The 22844-nt window shown below is 39.1% G+C and overlaps 1 protein-coding gene across 1 annotated transcript in view; it reads right to left on the bottom strand.

Moving 5' to 3' along the window:
* Positions 1 to 1129: 1129 nt before the first annotated feature.
* Positions 1130 to 22844, bottom strand: part of MICU2 (mitochondrial calcium uptake 2) — a 149963-nt gene continuing 128248 nt past the window's right edge. The window contains exons 8-12 of the mRNA XM_032207372.1: positions 15340 to 15437; positions 6973 to 7144; positions 6576 to 6684; positions 3626 to 3783; positions 1130 to 3311 (exon numbers count right to left, since the gene is read on the bottom strand). Coding sequence (XP_032063263.1) covers positions 3207 to 3311; positions 3626 to 3783; positions 6576 to 6684; positions 6973 to 7144; positions 15340 to 15437 — 642 coding nt within the window. The 3' untranslated portion in view covers positions 1130 to 3206. The remainder of the gene's footprint in view (positions 3312 to 3625; positions 3784 to 6575; positions 6685 to 6972; positions 7145 to 15339; positions 15438 to 22844) is intronic.

Below are 22844 nucleotides of genomic sequence, written 5' to 3'. Positions count from 1 at the left end.
TGTTGTTATAGCAATACAACTAAAATTCTGTAAATGACTTGTACTCACCCTTGTGTTTCTTTTTAAAAAATAGTTTAATCAATTTTTGAGACCTCCACAATATGTAATTATACATTTTTATTCCAAACAACACTCATAAGCAACAGCGGAGGTTTTTTTTTTTTTAACATCTGATTTTATTTCATTTTTCTATATATTTCTGTTCAGAGGAAAGCTTAAAAAAAGTCATAATCAATACATTTAACTGACATATTGGCAGTAGGCATAAACATTTAAAGAAATGGTGTTGAGCATTGTTGACAGACAGCTTGCAAATACCATACAGTTACTACAAGGAACTAAAAATAAGTTAAAACTATGATGGAGTCCTTAAGAGACAAGATCAATCTGAACACTTATGTAAACAGCTCTTTGAGTCTAAGATATTTTATCTGAGAAATTAGTTTAAGACTGTTTTGTAAATCTTTTTAGTGAAGACAAACAGAAATAGACTACAAATTAAACACAGAGCCTGATTCTCCCAAGGACAAGTCTTCCCTGGCTTTCAGAGGAATTCCTTCCTGGCTGTACTTTCAGAGTAGAAAATGTTTCTTAACTGTATTTTAATTCCTAATCAATTATCCCATTTCTTATTTTACTATAGACACAAAGTTCATTTTAAAATAATCAGATCTGTTTTCTTTTCCCTCTGAACTTAACACCAGATCTTTTGCTAAGAAATAAAAGTTGAAATCCATTTTTAGTAACCTGCTGCCAAAAGCAGCTATCGCTGATTGCATGAACCCAGATACAAATGAGCAACGAGGCATTAAACTTCTAGATACACTAAAGCTAGATGGATTGATTTTTCCAACAGAAAACCAAACAGCTTGTAGGAAGCATGTCACTGATAAACAAAAGAAACCACAAAAGCAATAAAGAACATCATAAACCCATTAACAATTCGCAGAATAATATGCTAGAGAATAATCTGCATTCCAAACAAAAAAATATTTGCCAAAATATTAACAGCAACAAGTAAAAGGCAGCTTTGCATTAAAGCCAGAGCTGGAAAAAAGCCCATGTTGGATGAGCACGTAGCTTGTGTGACACATAAGTATCTTGCTTGATTGTGTCTTTTTTTACTTTATTTTTTATTTGGTGATGTGAAACTGGCTGTGGTACTTCCATGCCAGCCCCACGGCCCCACCTTTGCCCCCGGTTTCTCTCTCTTACTCATAGCTCCCATCACCAGAAGAGACAAGCAGCTTCCAACAGCACAAAGTGAAAACAGCTGCCTCACTTCTTGTTGCCCACAGAGCAGGTGCATCAATTCGGTCTAAGGGGGAGAGGCAGAGGCTTTTATTGCATTTTATTTCATCCTGACGGTTTCCTGAGGGAAGCAAAGGTATCCCTGGCAGTCATTGGTACCTGATTTTCTAGACAGGTCTCATGACACTTACAAAGGCATGCTCCTGTTCTGGAGGATGACTCGGGGTACGCATCCAGAGATCACACAAGTGGAAGCATTTTCTCTTCGACACAGTTTAAGTTAAAGCTCCAAGTTAAAGCTGCACAGGGAAGAGCAGCGGGCAGTCACACGTTGCTGCTTTGCTTACTTCTTGGTCAACCTCTCTAGAAAAACTGCTGTGCTGAGGCTTAGGAGGACTCTTCCTTAGCACAAGCTTGCCTGGTGTCTACTGGCATACCAAAAGCATTATCTGTAATCTCAGTACTCCTTACGTGGGATCTTTATGGCTTCCTAATGAAATCTCTCTTGCCCCCCAGCTGAATGAGGGCTGTTCTGGTATCTATCTATCATGGAAGGTTCCCCTCTTCTCAAGGCTCCCCCCACCAAAACCCAAACAAATTACAACAAAACACCTCCTATCAAACTTATATACATTTCTGAGAATCACACAGCTAGTGTCAGTCTTAAAAGGAGTGGATACTTCCTCATGGAGTGGTGAGATGGTTGTTTTTCTTGAGACATTTACTCAGTCCATCTTTTGAGCCCGTTATCTCAAACCTGTCCTGAAAGGTCAACCTTTCACCTCACCCCAGCCGAGGCAAATCAGACAGCTGCGGGGGGCAAAGAGGAAGAACCTTGACAGCTTTGTAAGTCCATCTCCTACATGCACTGTCCAAACAGGAAGACTGATCTGGATCTGGGACTAGAGGCTCCTGAGGTTGGAAGAAAAACAGACATATCATGCACATCTGTGTATACAGAGATGCACATGATGTTACAGTTGAAAAACATTCATCTTTAATTAGTGAACATTAATTTTGATCTATTCCTTGTTTTACCATTTAAGATCTTACGACTAGCTTTGCATTTGAAGTAATGAACATTTTTATTTACCTTTTTGACTTATTTTTCCCCCAGCACTTGCTTATTACACCCTTGCGTTCCTGAGATACTGCAGCATTCCCTGTCACAACCTTTACTGAGACAAAGTAAATATTTATTACACATTTACCTTCTGCAATACAGTTAAAGCAAAACAGTTATGGGTCAAATTGTAGCTACCACTGTTTGTGACAGAACCAGGATTTTTGCTTCTCATTTATCCTATTAGTTGAAGAGGTCTGAGAGACTCAATGCACATTCATAGATCAATGTATAACTTTTAAAGCCTGTATCAGCAGTCTTGTATTTCCAGTTTAATGGTATCATCATGAAGGTAGACATCCACACAGGACCTGGCGGAACCATCCACCAGGAACTAGCACACAAGCAGTCCATGGTAATGAAAGCACAAGCCATACTAATTTTCCTTTTTGATTTAGGATTACTTGATTTGCATGGACTCTAGAAGTGGTTTCGCCTTTTGGACCTCTGTCCTTGCCAGGGAAAGAACTGCCGTGTTAGTGGCTGACTGAGATGGTGACTGCTCTTCCAGCAGGAGACAACAATGCTGTGATGTTCCTGCCAGTGGCCATTTAAAATCCTGCGCATCCCATATGGTACGGTGCAGGGTCAGACTCCACAAGGGAGCAAACAACACTATTCCCTGGAGCAAGAGTGTAAGAGGTCAAACGTGATAACAGTTCTGTAAACCAAACTGATTGCACTAGAACAATATAAAATCATTGCATTAGAAATTGGGTTAAAGTTTAGCTATAGTAAAAAAGAGTATTTTTGATTCAACTATTATGTAAACAGGACAGACAAAAAAACACCCTAAGTAACAACATTTATAGCAAAAGAACAATGGACTCTTTTAAAAAGGACTTTTCCCAGTTTGCTTCCACAATTCCTTTGCTCCTTTAATGCTTTCTCTTTTCACACACTTCCAGTAACCTTGAATTCCTTGCTGTTGTGGTACCTGTTAATAAAGTTAGAGCACGTTTAGCATTTACACAAAAAAGACACTTATTCACAGACTGTGTAAATACATGTATAATATGTAAAGCAATGCTGCTGCTCCCATAGTTCACATGTATCATAACAAGTCTTGATGGCAGCAGTTCTCCCAGATTCATAACCAGTAAGGAGTCTTCAGTTTAAAACATAATTCCTTTCCATTAACTATCTTTACTTGTGTTTCTATAAAGTGTTAACAAGAAAGTTGTAACAATAATCTTTGGTATTCATAAACAAGTATGTAATGGGGAATAATAGATGATGTTGGCTTTTTACCCTCAAACCTCGATGAATTCGGTTCTTCAGGACTCCAAGAAACTCGCTGTGGCTGAGGCAGTCATCTCCATCCAGATCAAAAATCTTGAAGATGGTATCCAGAACGTTATCTGAGAGCTCCTGTCCTGTTGCCACCTTCACTGCCCTCTTGAACTCAGCTAGTAAAGGCATAATATTACATCACAGGTGACTGAACTTGAAAAGACATTGCAAAGCACATAAATTGCAGGATTCTGCACAATTTACAATGTCTTCTGGATATTTTAACTGGAGAATTTGGGATGTGTGAATTAGTGGACTATATTAGGAAATCTCAGTTCATGCATTCTTGAGCTTACTTCGTCTTTTCTCAATCCTTAGTAACTGCATTATAAACTTTTGAGATGCAGTACTTGTCAAGTAGTTTCCTTTTCCTTTTCCTTTTCCTTTTCCTTTTCCTTTTCCTTTTCTGTTTTTGTTTTCTATTTCATTTTCTTTATTTCCTTTTATTATTATTATTTTTTAATTTCATTTTCTTTTTTCTTTTTCTTTTTTTTAAATTTTTCTTTCTTTTTTCTGGAAGTAGCTCAATGCTGAAAACTTACACACTTTTGGATGACACCTGTGTATATAGATAAGTGTTTTCCTCGCTACAGTCCCACAAAGAATACTATCACTTTATCTCAAACCAATTAATTACATAAGAAAACTCTTTTTCTCAGAGAACAGTACTTCACAATATACTCCACCTCAACCAACAATCCCCTCAGGAACTCTGTAGGAACACCCACCATCAAATACTTAACATATTCTTTACACCACATGACTTTATACACCTGTAACTCTATTACTATTTTTTTTTGAGAGTTACTAAGACATAGGCTACCTTCACTTCAATTATAATAGAAGAGTTTTTGAGGACTGAGGGCAGAAAAAACTGTCATACCTCTCTGGAGACCTACTTTCCTCTTCATCTTTTTGGCCTCTCTTTACACTACATCAAGTATACTATAGTAATATCTAGTATTCCTACTTTTGGTCTTGTGGTATAAGGATTCGGAATTTTGACTCATGTAAAACAAGAAAATGTGTTGGGGTTGCCATAAAACAGACGATAGCAAGAGTGAAAGGTTATTGTTTATTACAGCAACCACAACCACACCTCATGAAGTGGATGCATTTTTTGAAGGCATCACAGATGTGTGAATTTCAAGGAGGAACTGGAGGTTACTTCAGTATAGTGGTATTGTAGATCATTACAGCAAATTTTCCCACTAAATGATAAATATAGTAATATTGTGGTTCTCCTTTCATAGATAAATGTTGTTTATAAATAATGGCACAAATATGATTAGTTCTGAAGCTTACTAGAGGAAAGACCACTTTTGACTCATCTCTCATCTTTACCTCTGAACAATTTCTCTGTTAATGCAGTTGATTCATTTACTTTTGGTTTAAATATAATTAAGTTGAAAATCTGTCTGTAAAAGGATATACCACGATTTAAAAAGAACATGAAATATGTTATGCTTATAGTAGAGTCTTAATTTTGTCTTTAAAAATGTATTAACTGTTTCAGCTCTTTATGCTAAATATAAATCAGGTGGCATTGCAATTTTTGAACAGAACTTGAAGAAAAGGAGATGGATCTTCTGAAATGTTGGAGCATTATAATCTTCAAACCAAGAAAGGTAATCTTATCAGAGAGAAAAGATGAGCTACAAACTTGGAAGAAAAAAATATCTAGAATAAATGGGAGGACCAAGGGACTGATATATTTAGATAAATATTCATATGTGTGTGAATAAACACATGCACACACATGCAAAATAAGAATTAGTAAGTAAGATTTAGGAAAGGATAAAACATGTATACGTGTAACATCCATGAGTTACCTCAGACACTGTTTTCCATCACAGTATGGCTCACTGCATAAAGAAATTCACAGTTGCCTGCAGGTTGGGAATCAGCTTTTACAGAGAAACATGGCCAGAGTGAACATCACCTATTGGCCTCATCATCCTTTGGCACTTAAAGATGTGATACTTAATACAGAAGTGAGCTGAACTCTCACTTTTGACAATTATCTCACTATTAATTCATCCTCTTTCTTCTCCGCTCTTTGTACATCTTGCCCAAATAAAATCTGTCTCCTTCCAGACAAGGAGACAAAACCAAACTGACAACCCAGAGAGAGAACGGCCATGAACACAGTTGGGAACTGGGGCACCTGAAGAAAGAAGTGAAGCTGAGGGAGCTGAGGAGAACAGAAGTGCACAGGGGAATCTAGCTGCAGCCTTCAACTACGTAAAAGGGGTTATGGAGAAGTCAGAGCCATGCTCTTCTCCAGGGTGCATGGAGGTAAGGCACAGTCACTGTAAACTGCAGCAAGGGAAGACATCTTCATGACAGTTAAGCACTTGAACAGGCTGCCTAGAGAGGCTGTGGAAACCAAACCCTTCCTGAAGGCTGGATTAGCTAGTGATGAAAGTTACGACCTGTAAAACCCCCCAGTTTTTGCCTTTTTTGGCTTAAACAATCTTCGTGCTTCCCTCTTGAGAATACTGATTTTTCTTCCTGTCTTATCACATCACTCTCACCTTTTTCAAGTGAGCCAATCAAATATTTATTTCAACGGATGTTAATGTCTCATCAACTTTCCTCAGGAAGTTTTCAAGTTACTATTTTCAAATAGCTTAAGAGAGCTGTCTTTCAAGTACAACAAGCAGGAAACAATCTCAGAATTGTAACGAAAAGCACATGTATTTGAATGAAAATTTTGTTGCATTGCTCCTAATTTCTATTATGTGGGAAAGAAGCAACTTCCCCAAATCTTTGTTTTAAAAAAACAGTTTACTACGTTGTTTGTTTTTCTTGTCTTGATTACACAGCACTACACAAGCACATGGAGAAGGCAGACAGTAGGCTGAAATAAATGAAGCATGGCAAGGTGAAGCTGAGTAGCACTTACCCCGTTTAACAGGACGATTGGCTACAGTAAACATCTGCATGGCAATAGAAAAGTCTTCCAGGTTGTTTGTAAACTTGCAAAAAGTCTTGAATTCTTCCAAACTGATATTCTAGAGAATCAAAGAATCCATTTGATATATATAGAATAATACATTCAACTCCCAGTAAATCTATTTCCTTAAATTTGGTGGGACCTATTATTTAGTTGTGATTACTTACTCAGTGCCAATATTCACATTTCTCAGTTGGTAAATTGTTCTTATTTGCATAAAATTCAGAAGCTGTTATAATTCATTTGGAAACTAATTATATTTTCAGATACTTGTATTCAAATGAAAACCTGTACACGCAAATGAGGAAGCAAAACAAAGGATACAAAGGATAGTGTATGTACCAACCTCTCCTGCCTCAAATCTGTCCTTCACATTCTGCCAGTAAATTTCGTTGTTTTCCTCATCAGTGAAGTACAGCAACCACTCTGCAAAGTCCTCTTTTCTCATGACGTCCAAACCCTTGGAAAACTGTATGAATTCCATTTCTTGCACTTCTGTTTGCAGATTTTCCATGAACCTAAGCGTGAACAAATTTTACCCAGCAGTTAATACCAGCATCATTGTATCACTACAACTACACTAAATGCATTAGACTAACTCCTGGGAGGAGGAGTAGACTAACTCCTAACCACAGATACTATCGAAATTGTTGTTTAAAATACTTTTGGTTTGATTGCACCTGTCTGTGGGTGCAGATTTGCTCCCACTGCTGCATTTCAGTAACGACACCAGCAGGGTGCTCCCTAAGCCTGCGTACAGAGACTTCTGCTGCTACAATAATGTACAGATAAAACAGTTTAGACATGAGAGAGAAATGTTTGAAAATGTGCAGATAATTAGATAAAATGATCGATGAGGCAGTATCATAAAGAATGAGTGAAAAAGGACATGGTAGCTAAAGGCCTGACACGGGATTTATGAAAATTCATATTAATGAGAGAGGAATGACAAGGTTGGAAAGTGCCTAGAAAGAAGAGGCCCCAGTAATCACAGAGGTGAAAGAGAAGAGGAAACTTGAAATCATCACTATGGGAAAAGATGACTAAAAGCCTCACAGACTGCAATGCCTCAAACTGCAAAACGGGGTTTGGCAACTCAGTTCTGCACTCCTGAGAGAACGGATTAGTGAGGATTACAGATGGCATGTTGAGGGTTTGGAACAGCACAGAAAATGATGTTGCAGGTATTTGGGAAGGTAGGAAGAGAGCTGTCTGAGAAAGGATGGTGTGAACGTTAGGGGTTTTAGGAACCACCCATTCTTCTAGGGAGAATAAGAAAAACCACACACGAAACGAGTAACAACATGCAGGTACAGAGCTGGAACTGTATAGCTTAGAGTTTCCCCAGTTTGCTCTGTGTGGCCATTATCATTTCTTCTGGCCTCATGTGAATTTTGAGAAGGAAAAAAACAATGGTGTGTGAGCCATTTAAAGATGGGGCTATGTATAAACAAATCTTTTTTTTTTTTTTAGTGAACATAAAGGTTAAAAACACAACCATGCTTGCCAGAATCCTTTCATTACATCAAAAGAACTCTGCTTTATTGAGTTGCAAAAATTACTGACAGGGGGGAATGAAATACTTCTATATTGAGACAAAGCAATTAGTTGGAGAGGAGGACAGCCAAGGGTCTGTGTAGCAAAGAGCAGTAGAGGCTCATTTGCTCATCAGTTTGTATGGCCTCACTGGATTTGAATTCTTTTCCCTGAAATTAAGGCATTTTAGCCTGCACAGCTATCTTTAGTTCTTTAATGAGATCACTCGGACAATTAGTAGCTCGAAGCTCTGTGAAGTCTATAAGGGTTTAGCTGAGGACGGCTCCTCATAATCTCTCTCTTGTATTTTCTTCTCTGATAATTAGAGCTGCACATGCAAATAAAGGGCCAACAAGTGCTTCACTGCTCTGGACATGCAGGTAAGTGAAAGCCTGACACTGGAAGTGAATTTAAGATTCAGGCTGTTGTCTTACGAACCAGCAGGAGCTCACTTGCAGCTCGCAAACCTGAGCTGGCCCAGCGCAGGCTGGCAACAGCAGTCCTGTCCCACCACCTGGAGGAAGGTTGTAGGGCTGCTTGTAGGGCTCTGTGTGTGCCCTCAGTGTGCAGGATGGGCTGGTGGAGGAGTGACAGCATGAGCAGCAGAAGGTTTTTTTTGGCTGGGGGAACTCAGAGCACCATGGCCTCAACAGCCTTTCAGAAACTGGCTGCTCTCTGCTTTGAAGACCCTGATCCTCAGACCACTTCTTTTAACCCCCTGTACCTGCTCGTGCTGACCAGGTAAGTGGGACAGGGGCCTCCCTGATGTGCAGGCAGGGCCTGCTGTAGAGAAGCCATGGAGTCGCTCCAACAGAGACTGACTTTGCTGCCTCCTGGGAGTGTCCACCAGAAGTGAGAGTGGATAGTATCTGGGACGTGTGGCTTCTGCTTGGCTGGAAGCCACTGCAGAGGCCATGCAGAACAATACCTGCATCTCTGACTGTTGCCTCCATACCATGTGACATCCAGTCTCGGGGAGGAGAAGCGGCTGAAATTGAGGTCACTTTCAGAAATATGGTGAAGATATGGATATAGGGAAACAAGATAATGTTCATTTTAGTGTTTTATTTTCTTGTCTTTTACTCTGTGAAACGTCGACAAAACTTGTGACAGGCATAAGGTCTATTCTTAAAAGTATAAGGTATTTACCTTGGGGAGCTAACTCTTGGTCACTAGCTGTTCTGGTCAGTTGCTGCAAGTGATGACCAACTACACATTCTTCCATCTTTCCTGAATATTGTATTTGCAGGTTCTACTTAAAGACAAAGCCCTCAGTGACCCACCCTCTGGCCATTCCCTGTCAAGGTAGGACAGCTGAAAGACCAAGTGTTCCTACACATCGAGGAGGGAGCTGGTGGCCCACGTAGCCACACACACTGGCAAGCTTGCTTCTGAACCCTCTTCTAGTCTGACAGAGAGTGAGGTACTGTATCTTCCTGTCTCACTGTGGGTTTTCCATTGCCTTTTCTCAGGCCTGGGTCCTTGCTCTCTCCGGTTGCTTCCAAGCAATGTTATTGCACACCAACTGTTGCACAACAGCCGTGCACCTTCCTGCACCACTCAGAGGGGAGCAGGAATTACTTCTTTAGGTATGAAAAAAATTAATGGGTATTTCATTTCAACTTGTAGGCTTGCTCCTGGCAAGCTGGAGTGGGAAGATTTCCTGCTGTACCAAATGCTACTCGGAGCAGCAGCTGAAATGTGTAATTTAAAATTTAAACGTGATCGCCTCCCATATTACAAAAATTAAAATACCGTGAATCATCACATCAGTATTCTAGGTCACTCTTATTCCCAGATGTGAGAGTTAAAAATCCTAATGAGTTTTTTAAAGAGAAAGTTATTAAAATTTATTAAAAATAACTTTCTGGTTAGGAAGTAAAACCTGATACTTATATGCCAAGACACCACTAGGGATACTTGCTTTTTTATCTTCTGAATCATGGTGTGGTGAGTTTCAGCTAGAAATTCCTTCAAAATTTCTTCAGATATTGGGAAGAACAAGCATATTGATGAAATTCTTGCTTTCCTAAAGTCAGTAGCTGTGTACTTTGAAGAAAGACAGAAAAGGATGCTGATCTTAGATGTGCTCTTCAACTCAAGAATAACTACACTGGAAATACTCTTACACTGCAGTAGTTTGAAAATAAAAGCAAGTCCTGTTTCTAAATAATGAAAAGGTAAATCATAAATTTTTAAGATGAGGAAAAGGCTGGGAACAGACAGTACTTTCTTTATGACAGGCTGTTTTATCCACACTCTCTGAAACACCCACGTTGAAGGCCAATGGCCAAATTTGTTATCGTGTTGCAACAGCATCCAGAAACCTTATCAGCATTTAGCCCACATTCTGTAACGTGGATCTATAGAAAGAGGGAGTCTCTCAAGACTTTGGCAACTCAGCCTTAACAGAAGTGAAAATGTAATAAAAGTGGGGAGACCTCAAGAATGCAGCTATTCTCCCTCCAACCTGAGATGTTACAATGAAGTACTGGCTTCCTTATGGCACACAAAGTAGTGGAATGAAAAGCGTAAGGAAAGGTTAGGGAAAGTTTTCCTTCCTATACCTCTGAATCTGAGTTGAAAGTCTGTACAGAGCTTCAGTTCTCTAACACAGAACTGACCAGTGCTTGTGGCACTGCTTTGTAGGATTGAAACTTGACAACAAAGATAGAGGTGAGTACGCCACCCCAGCATCTATACTCTGCTTTGGCTCCTCTTCAGACACTGGAGTCCTGTTGGAGGCTTGATAACCCTCTCTGCAATAAAGGACTGCTACAAGCAGCTGCAAGGTTGCCTTTTTTGCAAATACACATTTTCCAGAACAGAATATGGGAAATCTAATAAGGGCTTGACCATTAACCTTCACAGAATATTTAAATACACACTTGTAAATTCAGCTTTGCAAGAGGTAAGACAGTTAATCAATCTCACCATTTTCAGAGTTACAGGCAAGACACCCTTTGATTTAGTGTTCTCGGTGTTTCCAAATCAAACATAACAAAACTACTCACTTTCATTTAGAAGCACTCTGTAGAAGCTAATCAAGCAATTTGTTTGATAAGTATATAGGAATGGAAGAAACAGATTCTTCTCAGCTTTATTACTAAATATTTTGGAAACGTTCAGATTCAGCTGTGATAGGAATATACAACCAGAAAGCCAGATTTTGTTCTAATCTCTTCCCCTTTCTCACTGTCTGATTCTAGTTGTATGACATGTAATCTCTACGTGGATTAGGGGCCTATAGCTATACATATACACATAGATACAAGCACAGGTACCGAGACAAATAAAGAGACAATGATAATTGTATTTTTTGTTAAAGCACTTCCAAATCCATAGATGAAAATCATTGGAATGTGCACACTATCACCACAGCAAAAGCTCCACTGGTTGATGATGCTACTTGCAAGATTCTGCCTCTATGCATTGGCACAAACAAATTCCAGCCCTAGCAGTGTGGTTCAGTCTAGATCATTCTGTTTTTTTAAATGAAGGGTTTCAAATGAAATGTACAAAGGAATTTCAAAGCACTGAAAGAAAGAGAAACAGGACAGGTGAGGGAAAGGCATGTTCTCTGCATGGTTGTACAAACAGTGACTTTTGGGCTACAGAACAAAGTAAAGAAGAAACAATGATTAAAGAACATTTCTAGTGCAAAATTCTGTTGTTTGATGAGCAACAAATCAGGTAAGAAAATGACATGAGGTGGATTTAAAACATTAATTTTCCTTATATGACTTTGATAATTATTTAACTGTACTGAGAAGCAGTTTTTCAAAAGCCACTCCAAAAAAAGAACCAAAAATCAAAAAACCTACCCCACCCCCAAGCCCTGATTAGAACAATTTTGAATAATCTTTCCATACTCTCTCCTCTTTTTCTTTTCTTCCTTAAAGGAGATTGTGAGAGATTTAAGCTTGCTTGGGGACAGATTACAGGAAAAAATCATAGCAGTCATAAACTATTTAGGGAGTGAATTACTGTCTCCTCTTTTATTTGGGATTAGACATACTTAAATAAGATGAGTAGGGGACTTTTTCAGAAAAAAAAAAAGAACAAAAACAAAACACAGTGGCTGTCAAGAAGAAATACTTGCTAGACCTAGAAAAAGTAAATAATTTTCTTCTCAAAATAAAAAACAATACATACAATATAGCTGGAATTTAAAGGACAAGTGAAACATTTTTGAAAGGAAAAGATTGAAAATTATTTCTGTCTCAAAACCCCACTATGACTGTGCTCTGTACAATAGCGAGAAAAGAGCTTGACTGGTATCACAAAGTATGTAAGCAAAGATTACTTTTTTACTTCCGCGCTCATAGCAGCCCAAGAAAAGTTGAAAAATGATCTGATATTATTTCATGGTCTCATTATGTCCAGTATAAAAGGAGTTTGAGGACTGTCCTTGGGTGTATCCCCTAACTATGATTTCCAAAGAATCATGTACCAGCTGGATGTAGAAGGCATTGTAGATGAGATGTAGAAGGCATTGTTAACCATTTTCTCCCTCTATAATCAATGTGCCTCCCGTATTTGGAGCTTTGACATGGAAGGCACAAGAGCTGGCTTGCTTCACTGCCTGAAGATGCAGACAGTTTCCATTTTCTTTGTGCCATTTGAGTACAAAGAAAGGAGAACAAGGCAAATTAACTACACTGATATATTGGCTGTCGCTGTCCAACATTTTTTAAATGTTTGAACTGTGGGCTGAAAGGGTTGGACATCTTGGTGAAAGTGTAGATACAGATGGTTGCACACTTACAAAAGGATTTATTTTTTAAGTCAGCCAAACTGAATAGAGAGCGTGAGGAATATACACGTAAGTAATGAGGTGAGAACACTACTCTCAGCTTTCTGAATTCCTGTGTAAGTACAGTGAAATTTTACAAAGAGAGCATTCCTGCTTTTTTTTTTTTTTGCTTTTTATTTCCACCCAAGTTTCAAACCTGTGTGACTCTACAGTTCTGCAATGTCTGTGTATTTAACTAATGTGACAAGTTTTAGTGTGTCCTAATCAAATCTAATCACCCCTACTTTCTACTAGGTACTGCACTGATCAGTGGAAAAGCTTTCTAGGCAAGAACTTGGAAAATGATAAAAGCATTTACCATCGTTATTTTCTGCTTTTGACAATGATCTATGTCTGTACAGCTCATCAGTCATCTCTTGTAAAAACAGTGTGGCACTTTGATCAAACAGCCAACAATAGCTTCCCGCGTAAGGTAAAATGTTATGAGAGGCCATCAGATAGAAATCACTTTTTCTCTGAACAATAGGAACCTAGAAAAGATGTGCTTGATTTACTTGCAAATAAAATCATGTGAAAAGTGATATCTTCACACAGGTTAAAAAGACACTGATCCTTTTATTCACCTTTCTGTGTGTTAAACAAACTTCACTGTCATGTTGCAACTGAGATGGAGTGTCTATGCAGTGATAAAGAGGCACATTCCAACTCTATGAAAAAATAACTGCCACTGTTGAAAAATTACCTGCATTAAACCTTACACTTATCCCACAGATTTTAAGAGCAAGATGTGGGAGTTTGATTTTGATTACAGGCCTCTATCTGTGTGGTAGGCAAAGGTCTTTAACCTACACGTTCTGAATGTACTAGGTACATAGTTTTATCAATGTAATGCCTCAGTGGGTCAGTGTAGGATTTTATCTAAAACCTGAGGCATTTCAGTTTACACTGTATATGCAAACACAACCTTTTACTGGTGCTCTCATCCTTTTGTTTCATTGAGAGGCTCTATGGTATTTATAGAGAAGGGAGCTGTAGGCATCTTGAACTTATTTTACTAAGATTCCTAAGGAGTTGAGGCCTTCAAAAGAGAAAGGCTATTTATTTAAAGGCTGGTATGTGCCTGAGCCAGTGGAGTGGAACACTCTTTAGAGTTAGGAAAATTGTCACTCTTCCTTTTTCGCTCCGGTTTTCCCCAAACATTTATTGATTGCAAGAATATCATTTTTAGGAGGGATGATAAGGATTCCCCTGATTTTGAACAAAAATTCAAATCAACATTTATCACAGTTTATGTTCACAGTCTGTAAATGTCCAATTATTTTTGCAGAAAAGATAATACTAATGTAGATAATGTTCGCTTGATGTTTTGTTCAAGATGTGTGTCCAGATTCACAGAGGTATTTAGTCATTTAACTTGTATTTATCTCAAAGTGTGTATTTGGATTCTGGGCCCAAGTTCACATAGCAAGATGTGTCTTGAATTCATATTAAAAATAGCAATTGATCTCCCAAGTAACAAAGAGTTTTCACCAGTTGAGTTGTGATGCTGTGTAAGTGGTGGTCATCATTACTGATCAAAATAAACACTGGAAAAAGGATCTCCTTCAATTATAACGCTAACAGCTGATACCCAGAGGCATTTTCTAGTTGGAACCAACTACAGCAGAACTTTGTTCTCTGATGCAGACAAGTATTACAGCGTCTTTCTGACATGTGCATGGTGCATGAACTGTATGATTTCCTACTCCAGTCTTAAAACTTTCTCTGCAAAGCTTACAGTGAAATAGACTTGCATACAATGCTCTTTCCAGCACTAATGGACACTTGATATGCCACTGAAGTTTCAATCTGATGTTCTGTTTACCATCTGCCTTAATTCTGAGCTCTGATGTGTCACAAAGTACCTATCTGCATTATCCCCTTGCAAAAGTAGTTCAAAGGATGAGAAAAATAGCGAACGTTTCAACAAAAGTTGGAATTTGAAGCAAGCAGATAAATTGCCTGTATCTTCCCATGACAGCTGTAATGGGGTGGGGAACATCTCAACTTGGTAAAGTGTAATTGATTAGCAGAAACTTTTTTGGTGATGTGATCAAAAAGAAGTAAAATACAGATGAATCATACTGTCTTACACTATGCCATTGCAGAGCTGCCTAGAATGGTAGTCTCAACCCGAATGGCCTCCAGCCCCACTGCTGCTTTTGAGTACATCATGGTATTCAATTTCTCCTGCAGAGAGTTGATTCAAGGAGCTAAACCAGAAATTCAATCATGCAAAATCACGAATAGTCTCCTGATTGATTACCCGCTTAACTTTCTGATCCAACTCAGTGTGGGGTCAGATTAATCCCGGTGTTGGTGCAAAGTAAAGGGGTAGGAACAGGACTGGTTGCTGTTAGGTTGGCCTAGTTGAAAAAATACCTGAAAAACTCAGAATAGCGAAGTTTTTCCTTTCCTTCTTTTCCAAAGAAATGTACCAACAAGATGGTATTAACATCACAGCTTTCCAGTTCTGCTCCCTATAAAATAATAAAAAAAAAGTATGATTATTGCTATCTATTCACAATGAATCTGGAAATATTTATTTGAACTAGAATTTCACAAGAGATGCTTGTAATTGAATTACTGTTCCCAAAGCTATCACACAAGAATCTCAAAGCTGAATAATTCTTTAACATTAATTGGTAACACTGTGTATATGCACTACTTCTAAATATTCTGTATGAAAGCTGAGTACAATTTACAACCACCTTTGGTGTATTTTATTATTAGAACTGAGAATGTTGCTAGTTAAATCTTTAAAAGGCCTTATGCTTAGGTGAATAGGGGCTTTAAATAAAGTTAACATCTCTGTAAAAAAAGTTTTTAGTCAGGCATTTCTAATTTGTTACAGTCATCTAAAAACTATAAATAAAACTAGAAAAATACAAACTTTCACAGTATTCTATTATTATATGGTCTTAGAAGGCTTCTTGCCAATCTTCAGTGTTCTTCATTTTTTCTACATTTTCTAAATGTGATGAAGAGATTTCTGCAGAAAAAGGATGCACATTTTTTCAACTCAACAGCATCTTTAACAAGCCTAAAACCACACATAATGCTGGATTTCTGCTCTATTCTTCTTTCAGCACTAGCATACTGGCATTTCTTTGAACGCAACAAAACACTAAGCAACATGAAGAGAGATTTTTTTTTTAAGTCCAGAGGGATTTCAACAAACTATTCTTATGACATCTAAATAGCCTCTGTGTCTTTTATCTGGTTGAAGAGGTAAGATGAAAGACAAGAGTCTATTCATAAGATTTAATACTAATGGTTATTTAGCTTTCAGCATCATCAATAACAAGTCCCATTAGCCCACTGCGTGTTTCATGCTTACTGCATATGTGACACAGTTATTTTATAGTTAAGAGGTAACATTCCTCATTTCGACTGCAAGCCACAATTCACTAAATGTCAGTGATACAAACTAAGTGTGAGGGAACACAGAAAAAAAACTTTTCAAGCCATATGCAAACTGCACTTACTGAACTTTATCATTTAACTGCAGGCAAAGAATATTTCAGTATCCATAAGGTCCATCCTTCTAAACTTTAATCACTTCAGATTACTGATCAGAAGACTGAAGCATAAATGTTCATATAGGCTCTCTTGAAAGTCAGAAGTCAACCTTTTGTGTATGCTTGTTTGCATGTCAAACCCTAACTATTAATGACAATGTAAAGTTTTCTAAGAAGAATCAGAGAAGAATCAATGTATTTCTCACTGCAGGGAGACTCTAATCTGCTTTTTGTGCATTTTTCTTATTTGTACAAAGAACACTTGAAAAATGCAAGGAATACATTTGCTGATGTAATTTTAAAAACTAAACTATCACATAATTTAATGCTTCCAATTTAATGACTCCATATTAAAATCAGTGTTGTGTTTTAAATGAGCTGAAAAACAATGTTTAAAATAACATTTTAAAAAGTAAAACTTGAACAGAAAAAGATTTTTCTTCTATTTGGCCTTTCTAGATACAAACTAGAAGAAGACATACAAACAATAGCTATCTCATCTTATCTAAGATGACAAAGCCTATCCCTGGATTTATAACAAATATGCACCTACTTGTTGGCTACCCTCTTTATCAGTTTAAATTCCAAAGTGGAATTGGCAGATGTCCAAACACTCTGTTAGTGAGAGCTCAATGTATTTTAAAACCAGAAACCAGTACATTTCTTTAAAACAGAATATGCAATACGAGACCAGAGAGGCTACAGCTTAAGGGTAAAATTTCAAAAAATTGCTTTTACTAGAGTTAATGCTATTAAATTAAAGTACATGTTAGTACATAATTCCTTTTTGTCCACAGAATCATTAGGAGCTTTTGCTACTGAAATCTATAAATTAGTACGAACATGACAAATCTTTGTTAGAAGATAATGAGAGCTCTATTAATATTTCCAACACCTCACCCTCCTGAGCTTAGGTAGAACAACAACTTACATTTGGAATGTCTCTTGGCAATCAGAATGAGATGATAACCTAATCTTGCAGCTGTAAAAAGGATCAGACTTTCAGTAGCTTTCGGTCATAGAACCACTATCTAAACTGAGTGAAAGTTTGTATTCTGCTGTGTCTGGTGGCTTCAGCCCTTAGAAGGTGCACTACAGCAACTTCTGGGGCTGTGTGCTTTACAGAAAGCTGAGGCACAGAGAGGAGAAGGGATGGTGGTGTTCTGACTCGCATCTTGATGCGAGCATGGAATGGGGCAGGGACATGTGTCTCAACTGGGGAGTTCAGACATGTTCCTGGGTCCACTGATTCAGACAGAGAATCCTGAAGACCAAGATCTGGTGCCACTCAAGTCTTTATTTTCTAATGAACACACATGTACATATTACAAACATGAGCCTATGTCCTTAGAGTAATTTTAACACCTTGTGTTAAAATTACAAAAGTACCACTAAATGATGAATTATGCAACTATTCCTTGTTAAATGAAATCAGACAACATGATCAGATATTTCCTTTTAATGTTACATAGACTGTTAACATAGAAACCTGATGCTGCAAACACTGAGTCACGGGAACAGACCTACCTAATCCTGTACCTCCCCACTGAGCTTTTGACATTTAGGACCTGATACTGCAGCAAGCAGCAACAAGTGCCACTGAGAAATGTATCACATAGTGAGACAGGATTTTCATAATAATGTACCTAACTGATTTTCAAAACTCATCTGAAATGTTAATAGACTTACTGTCTTTGGATTCTCACTACCTTTCATCGCAGAATTTGCTTGAGGCATGACTGGAAAGTATTCATCATGATTAAAATCTATAATATGTTCCTTGTTCTCTTACTTGCTTCCTGGGAGATGGCATTTTCTTTACAATATATTGCTTTAATAGAAAATGTAAAATAATACATAGTTTTTATTTTTTTTCTTTTGGTTAAGATAGATGGATAGATGGTGAGTAGATGTATGAAGAATAGAGGTAGTACTGAAAGTAGGGTCAAGGAGAACAATACATTAATTTCTATCTGCTAGGGATGACACAGATCTTTCTGAGGTTAAGACTAAATCCTTGCAATTTTTTTTGAGAGTGCATTTCTCTGAAATGTTACTTGTTTTTCATCTGCCAGGTCAGTTAATTCTTCATGGCAGGCTTCTATCCCTGGAGGTCATCTAGTCTTCATTCTAAGCAGCTTCCCCTCAAACATGACTCAAGACCATCAAGGTTTTTGTCATTCTGAGAGTCTACAAACTGTTGGGATATATATCCTGCAACTCTACAGTTATAAGAACTATAACTCAGTTGTGGGAAGTAGTTTTTAAAGATGCATCCATTATGATTAATCCTACCATGTTCAGCCAGCCAGAAAAGTTGTAAACAGGCAAGCTAGTGAGACTGGGAGATCCAGATCTCCAAAAGCAGCCGTTTTTTTGGCAAAGCCCAGCCAGCCCAGCCAGGGCTCCAGAGTGAACAACATGTAATTTTAGAATGAATCAGCTTTAATCATGTAAATCCGTATTAAAGTTATGAATGTTTTGCAAGGCATTTTCTCACTGGGTAGGATTCGAGAAACACCAGGTCTGGTACAGACAGGCTAAGCTGTGCATTTTTTTTTCCTACTCAAGGTATAACAGACAGTATCTGATAAGAAATCCCAAGGAGCATTTTGTAAACAACAAACAATTTATATATAGCATTTGACAAGATTGAGCACTCCTACTGCCTGGGTGTTAGCTGCTCTTTAATGACAGATGATGCTATGGAGTGGCTATGCTGTACCATAATGGCTTGACCTAGGAGGAAAATGTAACTTTATGAGTGTCCCAGAATCATAGAATGGCTTGGGTTGGTAGGGACCTTAAAGATCATCTAACTTCAACCCCCCCTGCCATAGGCAGGGACACTTCCCACTAGATCAGGTTGGCCAAGGCCCCATCCAGCCTGGCCTTCAATACTTCCAGGGATGGGGCATCCACAGCTTCTCTGGGCAACCTGTTCCAGTGTCTCACTAACCTCACAGTGAAGAATTTCTACCTAATGTCTAATCTAAATATCCTCTTTTAGTTTAAGACTATCCCCCTTTGTCCTATTCTTTATCTACTCAAGTAAAGGGTCTCTCTCCAACGTTTTTATAAGACCCCTTTAAGTATTGAAAGGCCACAACAAGGTCTCCCAGAAGCCTTCTCTTTTCCAGACTTAACGTTCCCAGCTCTCTCAGCCCTTCTTCAAAGGAGAGGTGCTCCAGCCCTCTGACCGTCTTTGCAGCCCTCCTCTGGAGCCACTCCAACAGCCCCACACCCTTCTGGTGCTGGGGGCCCCAGCCCTGGACGCAGCACTCCAGGTGGGGCCTCACCAGGGCAGAGCAGAGGGGCTCAATCCCCTCCCTCCACCTGCTGCCCACCCCTCTGTTGGTGCAGCCCAGGACGCAGTTGGCCTCTGGGCTGCAGGCACGCACTGCTGGCTTTTGTTGAGCTGTTCATCCACCAGATCCCCCAGGTTATTCTCTGCAGGGCTGCTCCCAATGAGTTCTTCTCCCAGTCTGTGCTCCTGTCTGGGATTGCCCTGGCCCAGGTGCAGCACCTTGCACTTGGACTTGTTGAACCTCATTAGGTTCACGTGGACCTACTTCTCCAGCCTGTCCAGGTCCCTTTGGATGGCCTCTCTTCCTTCTTTGGTACCAACCACACCACTCAGCTTGGTGTCATCTGAAAACTTGCTGAGGGTGCACTCAATCCCATCGTCTACGTCATTGATGAAGACATTGAAAAGTGCCAGTCCCAAGACAGACCCCTGAGGGACACCACTTGTCACTGGTTCTCTGCTTGCAGCACCCCACCCCAAGGCCTGCCTCTGTTCCTGAGGAAGTATGGAATAAAAAAGCTTTCCAGCTGGAGAGGATAAAGCTAATCTGGGAGCAGACACTGTGGGGACACTTTGTGACAAAAGTAGGAGTAGGTTCCAACTCAAGTTGTTGCCAGCAGGGTGAGAGGGACCCAACCTTGCTGAATCAGGCCTGACAGGTGCAATGGTGGCAGTGGGGGGAAGCAGCTTTGGTGTAAATTCCTCGCAGGAATTCAGGCCCTGCCTCCCTGTCATACCACGCTTTAAAAATATTAATTTCCATAAAAAGTAGAGAATTCATAATGAGGACCCCCCTCAGGAGGTATTAAGATCTGTGAAGCACGCTCTTTTGATTAATGTTAATTTGGCCTCTGAGGCAAAGCACGTGCGCTCCCAGCACGCCTGAAGCTCCCTGCTGTCTGTGCTGAAACAGATCCAGAGCTTGTCACCAACATCCCCACCCCGCTGTCCCAACCAGGTGTTCCACATTCGGGCCCCAAGTGCCAGTTGTCACAAAATGCCAACTAATCCTAATTACATGCAGCTTTTCCAGTTTGTTCCAATTAATTTTATAAGCAAATGCACTATGTAGTCATAAGAGCAGAGCAACCTTATTACCAAATTCTTACAACTTCTGATTCTAGGACTGCAGCTCTTATAGCTGTCAGGCCAGAGCCTGTGTCCTCCCTGGCTTGTGAGGAGCCCACATTGCTATCTAGCATCTCAAGCTCTGTAATTGAAAGGGCTTCAGATGAGGTTACACAGCAGAGACTAAAGGAGAAATGGAAAGCAGTGCTGCTGTGACCACAGCAGACTTCCAGATGAATTCCTCGTGGGAGAGACTTTCACTGTCCAGTCCCATGGTAATGTACTTGCACAACAGATGTCTAGAAAGATGGCAGAAAGGATGTTTATTCATCTCTCTTGAGGCTATACTGTCATCAAATCATGTGGAAAAATAAAATAATTTCCTTGCCCGTGAGCAACCCAGCAGCTTTTTAATAGCTGAATATTTTGATGCTGTACTGCTTGGATCTTTATGGGATTTACCTTCCTCGACAAGTTCCTTTAAAACATTCAGGATCAGAGCAACAATCCTCATTTTAATGTATCCAGAAGCTGTTCAACAGAATTCGGTGTTAATTGACTGATACAAAACATGCACGTGTATGTTGGAGAAGGCAGTCCAAGAAGAAATGTGCATTGCAAAGAAATGAAAGGTGGCAAGATTTATGATGCACTCTTTTGGGAGGGACAATAATTTTAGTCTTGGGCCACATCCTTGGAAAATTTCATGTGCTGCACAGATATGTGGTACCCCTGTTACAGAGTATTACTGCACTAGAAGACCATGGCTGTTAATCACCTTCTTCCTCCCTTTGGTTTAGTCAATCTTTAGTTATTCTGAGCCCAGGGCTTTGCAGACTTTGAAGCTATGGACAGAAAACTTTAAATTAATTAGAAATTCTAAGGAGTGGATGGACAAGTTATGATGGCCCATTCAGTCTCTGGGGCTGAGGAGATGCATTGCAATGTTGCAATGCCTGAAGGTCAGAAGTGGTGATAAATGTGTGAACGACTAATGTCATTCAGCTCTCTTAGGACTAAAAAAAAAGGGGGAAAAAAAAAGAGAAGTAGACAGGCTAAAACAAGTGATACACAATATATAAGAAAATATCCATTTGTGGGTCTAAAATCATACCATTTAAAAGAGATTAATAGCTGTTTCCCTAAGTACTAGTTAAATGTTTAAAAAAATGTATGGAAATGAGATACTTTGTATAAAAATGTGTTCACTCTGGAATTCAGAAGCATGCATTTAATCATTTGGGAATTCAACAATGCAGGTAATTCAATTTTAAGAACTATAGAAGACTCTGTATTGCCATTCCTTTTCTAACAATAGCTAAAATTAATTTCTAAGTTTAGCCATTACACAAAGCATATTAAATTAGAGGTATTGAAACTGCTTGATAACTCATTAATCTAAATTGAAGGGCCCAAGAGCACAGTCCCTCTTCCAGACCACTGGGCTGTATAGCAGATATCTGCAAACATTAGCACTGTTTTCCCTACCAGAATGTTAACGCATGTAACACAATTAGAACTTAGTTTTTAAGGAACACTGGGCACCAACACAAAGAAGCAACTAGTGCCTTTAACTGTACAACGTGTTTTTCAAAATATACCAAACTCTTCTAGCTCATGTGCTTCCCTATAACACTCTGCAATATTCCTCTCCCATTTCAAGAAGCAAGGTCAGATGCTCAGCTGGATGTCTTACATGAAAGAGAATGGTTGCGCTAAGAAGTGAGATGCAGCATTGCCTTTGGCCTATGGGGAAGATGGGCCAGGTAAGACAGTCACTGCCCCTGTTGACTTCTCCAGTCTACTGATCACCAGACTGATGGTTCTGTAAGTGTGCCAGCACCTCTCCTTCACCACGTGCATGCCTATGCTACGAACAAATCAGTTTGCATGCCCTGCAAAAGTCAACAAGCAGATTCTTGAACAACTGCATTGGCTAAGGCTGGGCAGATTTTTTTTTTCTTCCAGCATTGATTTTAACATTGGAAAAA

Source organism: Aythya fuligula, chromosome 1, assembly GCF_009819795.1.
Source record: "Aythya fuligula isolate bAytFul2 chromosome 1, bAytFul2.pri, whole genome shotgun sequence".
NCBI classification, from domain to species: Eukaryota; Metazoa; Chordata; class Aves; order Anseriformes; family Anatidae; genus Aythya; species Aythya fuligula.
This window is presented reverse-complemented; position numbering and strand designations above follow the sequence as displayed.